We start from the raw sequence: 7,588 nt of genomic DNA, 5'->3' as shown, positions 1-7,588 counted from the left end.
GCCTTGCCCTGACCTGCCCTGCCCTGACCTGCCCTGCCCTGACCTGCCCTGCCCGCCTGCCGCAGAGGTTAACCGGAGCTGAGTGGGATGACCGACCCCCCCCCAGTGACCGGTCTGCCCTCTCAGGTCCTGCCGGTCAGCCAGAGCGGCTGTGCTGCCGTTCAATAATAATAATAATAATAATCCTTGCATTCGATATAGCGCTTTTCATGTCTTCTGGACGTCCCAAAGCGCTTCACGGAATATACTGTATAAGTGAATTGACTGTATATTTGTGGGCGAAGGCGGCAGCCGATTGCGCACAGCAGCGTCCCATATACAGTCATGGATTGAAAATGACCAATTTATTATTGTTTTGTTTTGCAGGGATTATTATTAGGCTCTGTGTGGAGTAAGGAAACTTGCCCAAGGTTTCGCCCTCTGCCGGGAATTGAACTCAGGTCTCTCACTTGCAAAGCGAGTGCTCTAACAGGACTCCACCGGCACCTTGGGACGTCCTCCCGACCTGAAAGGCGCTATACAAGTATAATTTTATAGCGTATTCCCAGGAATACTGTAGATCCAGGTCTGGCTCAGGAACCAGATGACTGAAACCAAGCGAGCGTAGTATCTGTTCTTATCAGTTACTCTATTCCTCTTTTCAGGGAGACGTCTGAAAATAACTTCACAGGACTTATTGCAAAGTTGTGACTGTGCGTTTTGTAGCCAGACACAGCACTCAATGTGCACACAGCACAAGATAATTTCGCTCAATAGTGTCTGCTCTTTAGTAATTGGTGGTGAAAGTGCAGTAGTCATAAAGTCATATCCATGACCCTTAAGAAAAGGAGTTTTGACCCCGTTTTTAAGGGCTCCCCATTGGCTTTGGTCATAAAAGTCACCGGCTAAAGTGTGTATGCATGAATGTGTATATATATAAAAATAAAAAATGTACATTAGCAAATCTGTCAATTTAGTCAAAGCCTCCATGTTGAAGGGCACTAATTTAAAGTCCTAAATTAAGTGCAGACTTGTTTTTCGATGTTAATCCCATTGAGTTTATAAACTCATGTCCTGCAGGCTCCAGCCTCACGCTGCAGAGCTCGATGCTAAGCATTACACTCACATCTCATGCAGCGATCACTTGCTTCACTGTATCACCAGGATACATTTTCTCTGCTACATGTTTTGAGGAGGCATAGCTGTCAGTCTCTGGTGCTTTGCCCAAGTGACCATTCACACTGGCAATGAATGCACTGAGTGCGCCCTGGCTACTCCAACTGTAGCTTGATTCACAAGACCAATTACAATGACACCGGACATCCGCATGCCCATACTTTCCAACAGGTAGTTATTGGAGAAGATACAAGAAAGAGAGAGACAGAGTGAAATAAAGGAGCCCGAGCCATTTTATTTAAGTGGTTGGATTTCTACAGCAAAAAGGGCTTCTCAGAGACACAAGGTAAGGTTGCATGCAAACATAGAATAAGACCTCAGATCCAGGCAGAGCTGTGTGAACTTGCTTGAGGTTTCCTTGGCAGTTCATAGAAGCAGAACCTACTATGGTATTCAACAGGCCATCTCTGCCCTCTTCCTTCAGGACTAGACCAGCAGATCTCAGCTAGGATAACCAAAGAGTGAAGAGATGCCTCCAGTAGGACACTCAGAGAGAAGAGGAGCTCCCTCCCGAGGCAAATGTATTTCAAAGCTGCAGTGCCTCTGATTTCAAAATAAAATATATACTATATATATATTATATATATACCTTCTTACCTTGTTGCAGCAAGAGGGAGAGAAAATTAATTCATCGCACTTAGAGGATACACAGGTTTAGAAACAGAATCTCAATTTTCTTTACAAACCAACTGGCGGTTAAAACCTCCCAGGACTCCTTCAATATCCACGTGTCAGTTGTCTTCACACCCATGGTACACCTTCTGTGTGACAAGCGGTACTGTACTTATTGGGGTTTGATAGGCTACGCTGGCTGCACATTGTGGCCAGCCACCACAATTTACATGAGAACCTTTGTTCTTTTTGTTACCTTTTAAGCCTATTTAAACAGGTAATACTGTTTGTTGGAAAGAGGGGAAAGTAGAGAGGAGGGGAGGGGGTAAATATTTAGGATTTAACATGCTTATGGCACTGCTGCTTTTATCCAGACCAGGTTAAACTACTCACAAACGTACGTATACACACACACAAACCTTCAGTAGAAATCCCATTGTCAGTGCAGTTACTTAATAGAACATCAACCAGATCTCTCCTTGGTTTCAATGACTGCCCACTTGTTTAGAGTTCAATGGTTCGGTTCGTCAGGCACAACTCTTTCTGGAACTTGTGGTTGTGGCTCCTGGAGTCGAGCCGCACTCTGCTCATGCCTCGTCCTCCTCATCCTCCTCAAACTCCCCTTGCTCCTCGGCCGTGGCGTCCTGGTATTGCTGGTACTCGGACACCAAGTCGTTCATGTTGCTCTCGGCCTCAGTGAACTCCATCTCGTCCATGCCCTCGCCCGTGTACCAGTGCAGGAAAGCCTTGCGGCGGAACATGGCGGTGAACTGTTCCGAGATGCGCTTGAAGAGCTCCTGGATGGCGGTGCTGTTGCCGATGAAGGTGGCCGCCATTTTGAGGCCGCGGGGCGGGATGTCGCACACGGCCGTCTTGACGTTGTTGGGGATCCACTCCACGAAGTGGCTACTGTTCTTGTTCTGCACGTTCAGCATCTGCTCATCCACCTCCTTCATGGACATGCGGCCGCGGAACACGGCGGCCACCGTCAGGTACCGGCCGTGCCGTGGGTCACAGGCCGCCATCATGTTCTTCGCGTCGAACATCTGCTGCGTCAGCTCGGGTACGGTGAGGGCACGGTAGTTCTGGCTCCCGCGGCTGGTGAGCGGCGCGAAGCCCGGCATGAAGAAGTGCAGGCGCGGGAAGGGCACCATGTTGACGGCCAGCTTGCGCAGGTCGGCGTTGAGCTGCCCGGGGAAGCGAAGGCAGGTGGTGACGCCGCTCATGGTGGCCGATACCAGGTGGTTGAGGTCGCCGTAGGTGGGGGTGGTCAGCTTGAGCGTGCGGAAGCAGATGTCGTACAGGGCCTCGTTGTCGATGCAGTAGGTCTCGTCGGTGTTCTCCACCAGTTGGTGGACAGACAAGGTGGCGTTGTAGGGTTCCACCACTGTGTCCGACACCTTGGGCGAGGGCATGACGCTGAAGGTGTTCATGATGCGGTCGGGATATTCCTCCCGGATCTTGCTAATCAGCAGGGTTCCCATCCCCGAGCCCGTGCCCCCGCCCAGGGAGTGTGTCAGCTGGAAGCCCTGCAAACAGTCACAGCTCTCAGACTCCTTCCTCACCACATCTAGTACAGCGTCCACCAGCTCTGCACCCTCTGTGTAATGGCCTTTAGCCCAGTTGTTTCCAGCGCCACTTTGACCTGAGAGAGAAGGAAAAATTTTAAAAGGAGGATGCAGGAAACTCCACTCCACGATTCATCTCACAAAATACAAAATTTCGCCCACAAAATATACGGTCAATTCATTTTACAGTAAATTCTGTGAAGCGATTTGAGACGCCTCGTAGACATGATCAGGTGCTATTAAATGCAAGCGTTTTATTATTATTATTATTATTATCTTACAAGGCATACGCCAGCACCAGTTACCTTCCTGAATTGGGCTTATAGCTGCAAGGCGAACTAGATGGACCTTGGTCTTTTTTCATCTACCAATTCCTATGCTCCTATGTTCCACGGCAATGCATCACTAATGCGAATGGTCTTAGCCTTAAGACATTCATCTTAAAACATTAAGCAATTGCCCAGAACTTTGGAATTTTTTTAAAATTCAGTTGCAATTTGGGACAGTCAGTTTTTCAGGGATTATTATGGACAGTCTTGCAAATTAAGACTGTTTTTTTTTAAAAAAATCCCAAATCTGATCTGATTTTAAGGCAATTATTTTTACGACTGACACATGTTGTGCTTTCTGGGAGAGAGAGAATGGATGGATTTTTTTTTAAAAAAGGAGAAAATAAACCTTTGTGGATTTACCCTTTCTCCCCCCTTCCCCAATTGAGTTTCTATAGAATAATCAGAGGTTTGTGCTGTAGGGCTTTATTCAGAGGAAGAATTGAAGGTTCCCACACATGTGGAATGAATGCAGAGCAAGTTACAGTCAGCCTAACAGACAAGAAGTGTGTGCGATGGCTGTTGATTATTTATCGAGCTTTTGTTCTGCAGTAGGTGACAAACTATCTGGTGATTCAGTGAGGACTTGTTTCAAGTGCAATTTCAATGGCCCCAAATGCTAATGTGCAGTGGCTGAATTATGCCCCAGTTAAAACCACGACCATTTTAACTCATAATAAACAGCAGTCTATGAATCTGATACAGCTCCCTTATTCAAACTGTCCCTAAGTGCTTCACACAATGAGTTACTTTGAGGTGCATTTCTGACCATTAGATGTCTTCAAACTGAGGATGAACTGTGCATTTTATGCCACCTGCTCATCATAATTGCAGCTCAGATAGTTGGTGATAAAACCAGTGTTTTATAAAATGTTGGTGCTGTCTGGAGAACCAGTGCATTGGTTGTACTTTGAGAAAATAAAATCTAATAAATACTAAGGAATATTAGCAAATGAGATTAGAACACCTGCTCATAATGGGTAAATTCAACCTCCACCTAAACTCCCCTTGCACCACCTACTCAGATTTCACTGCCATCCTCTCCTCCCCAAACCTCATCCTCCATCACAACTTGCTAACCCCACAACTGTGTTGCAAGTTGTCATCATCATACATGGCATTGACATTTCCGACCTGCCTAACATGGACAAGGCCATCTCGGACCACTTCCTCATCTCTCTCTCCCCCCGTATCCCCCTCCCCGCTTCCAAGCCCTCCACCATTTTTTTCCGCCCCTGAAAAAGCTTTCCATTGAGTCCCTCACAAATGCCCTCTCTTCCTCGGACTTCCTTTCCCTCTGGCCCTCCACCTGCAGCGATCCTGATGCAGCCATCAAGCTGCTGAATGACCGTCTCTCCACAACTTTTAATTCCCTGGCTCCCCTGAAATCCAGGGCTGTTTCCAAATCCACCTGCTCCCCCTGGTATAACAGTCACCTCCGCTCACTCAAAACCCAAACCCGGACGCTTGAGCACAGATGGCAGAAATCTGGCCTCATGATTCATCTATAATAATAATAATAATAATCCTTGCATTTGATATAGCGCTTTTCACGTCGGGAGGACGTCCCAAAGCGCTTCACAGAACACACTGTAAAGTGAATTGACTGTATATTTGTGGGCGAACGCGGCAGCCAATTGCGCACAGCAATGTCCCACAAACAGTCGTAGATTGAAAATGACCAATTTATTATTGTTTTGGGTTTTGGAGGGATTATTATTAGGCGTGTGGAGTAAGGAAACTTGCCCAAGGTTTCGCCCTCTGCCTGGAATTGAACTCAGGTCTCTCGCTTGCAAAGCGAGTGCTCTAACCACTGAGCTACAGGACTCCATCTGTGGCTTGAGCACCTACCGCCTCCTACCGCCTCTCCCTTTCACACGCCAAGACTGACGAAGTCATCCTGGAGGCCAAAAACAATCCAAAGATGCTATTTTCCACCGTATCTCACCTTCTCCTTGCACCTTCTCTGGCCCCCTCTAATCTCACATCAAACACCAAGTGCGAAGAGGTCCTAGGCTTCTTCGCCTCAAAGATTGAAAACACCCGCTTGACTGTATCATCCTCCCACCACCCCACCCATGGCCCCTTCCACCCTACACAGACCATCCACACCGCCTTCTCCCTTCACCACAGCTCCTGCCACTCCCCACTCCTTTGCCCCTATTTTTTNCTCCTCCCTCTTAACCACTTCGATGAAGTTCACCACCTGCTGCCTCGATCCCCTCCCCACCCAGCTGCTGGTCACTCAACTCGCCCTTCTCTCTCTCATTCTGGCCAACAGGTCAACCAGTCTCTCTCCTCAGGCTTTGTTTCACTCCCCCTTAAAACCGCTGTCATCACACCCCTTCTCAAAAAACCCATCCTCGATCCCTCTAATCTCTCACAGTACCATCCCATCCTACCCGTCTTTGCCAAAGTCCTGTAACGCATTGTTGCAGGTCAACTTTGGTCACACTTCTCCCTCCACTCTCTCCTTGAGCCCCTGCAGTCTGGTTTTTGCTCTGCCCACAGCACAGAGACAGCGCTTTTCAAAGTCAAAAGCAACATCCTCTCTATCTGTGACCAGGGCTCCCTCTGCCTTCTTGTCCTCCTGGATCTCTCTCTCGAGTTCAACACAGTCAACTGCTGATCTAAACTCCTCAACCTCCCTGGGCTTTCGCTCAGACTCACTGAACCAGTACACAACCTGGGAGTCCGGTTCAACCCCAAGCTGTCCTTCCTCCCCACATCCAGGCCCTGACCAGGACCGCCTTCAATTCCTTGCACCCTCTGCCCCACGATCGGAGGTCGCGCTTTCAGCCACTACACCCTGAAACGCTCAAACACTCTCGCTCAATCCCTCCGCCTTGCCCCTTCTCTCCCATTTTTCAAGTCCCACCTGAAAACCTTCCTCTTCGACTGCGTTTACGGCTACCTCCCCCTCGTCTCAGAATCAGGCTCCGCCATTGGTAAGCGCTCTGAGTCGCTACCCTGCGTGGAGTCCACTGTGTAAGTGCAAGTTGTTGTTGTTAAAGGATAATATGGCTGTTGCTCTCTCCCCCTTCCCCATTAAGAGAGAAGCTAAAGGACAAGTCTTCCTTCACCAGCCATTCATTGATAGGTAGGCTTATTCTTTGTTCTGAGATCGGATGCTTCATTCTGTTTATTCCCACGAGATTCTCCTACAATCCCCTACCTCTGTGACACTGGAACTGTACCACAGCAATACTCACCATGTGTAGTAGGAAGAGGGAGGAAAAAAAAGTAAGAAGCAAAATTAATATTGTCATTAAATCTAATGGTTTAAGCCTAGTTTTCTGTTTTCTCCCCAATGACAGCTATGTGTCGTTTGGTTTGTTTGACTGTAATAGAATCTCTCAGAAACTAATCAAGTCCCATTGACAATCTTGGATTCATTGGTACAGATCTATGTCATCTCTTGGACCACACAATCAATTTGCTTTACCAAAGCTTCACAGTTGAACCATACCAAAGACAAAGTTATCTGGTCTAAATATCTGTCCGAATGGCCCAGATCTGACGGAGTCCATGGTACCAGGTTCCAGATCCACGAGAATGGCACGGGGAACGTACTTGTCACCTGAAAAGAGAGAAAACATCAGGGATACTCGAGATACTCAGAGGTGAAGCTTAACACAGTGCTCTAATTTTTGTTTGATTGTAGGTTTCTCAAGAAACCATTTTTTTTATATACAAAAAATATGAAATAAAAGACTCTTGCCGTGTGCAAGGATTATTACTACTATGATTATAGTTCCTTCCCCTCAAACCTTGGTTAGGAGAGGTCCTACGCTCACATTCCGCTCCTTACCAGCCGCCTCATTATAGTAGACGTTGATCCTTTCCAGCTGAACGCTGCTGTCCCCGCAGGCACTTCCCGTAGGATCAATCCCATGCTCATCACTGATCACTTCCCAAAACTAC

General features: G+C 47.6%; 1 protein-coding gene across 1 annotated transcript in view; it reads right to left on the bottom strand.

The window, feature by feature from the left end:
* Nucleotides 1-1,733: 1,733 nt before the first annotated feature.
* The window catches only part of LOC103191424 (tubulin beta chain-like), a 9,357-nt gene continuing 3,502 nt past the window's right edge, over nucleotides 1,734-7,588 (bottom strand). The window contains exons 2-4 of the mRNA XM_007912414.2: nucleotides 7,476-7,584; nucleotides 7,134-7,244; nucleotides 1,734-3,412 (exon numbers count right to left, since the gene is read on the bottom strand). Of these exons, the coding sequence (XP_007910605.1) occupies nucleotides 2,355-3,412; nucleotides 7,134-7,244; nucleotides 7,476-7,584 (1,278 nt within the window). The 3' untranslated portion in view covers nucleotides 1,734-2,354. The remainder of the gene's footprint in view (nucleotides 3,413-7,133; nucleotides 7,245-7,475; nucleotides 7,585-7,588) is intronic.

Source organism: Callorhinchus milii, unplaced genomic scaffold, assembly GCF_018977255.1.
Source record: "Callorhinchus milii isolate IMCB2004 unplaced genomic scaffold, IMCB_Cmil_1.0 Scaffold18, whole genome shotgun sequence".
NCBI lineage: Eukaryota > Metazoa > Chordata > Chondrichthyes > Chimaeriformes > Callorhinchidae > Callorhinchus > Callorhinchus milii.
The sequence above is the reverse complement of the archived record's forward strand: the minus strand, read 5'-3'. Positions and strand labels throughout refer to the sequence as shown.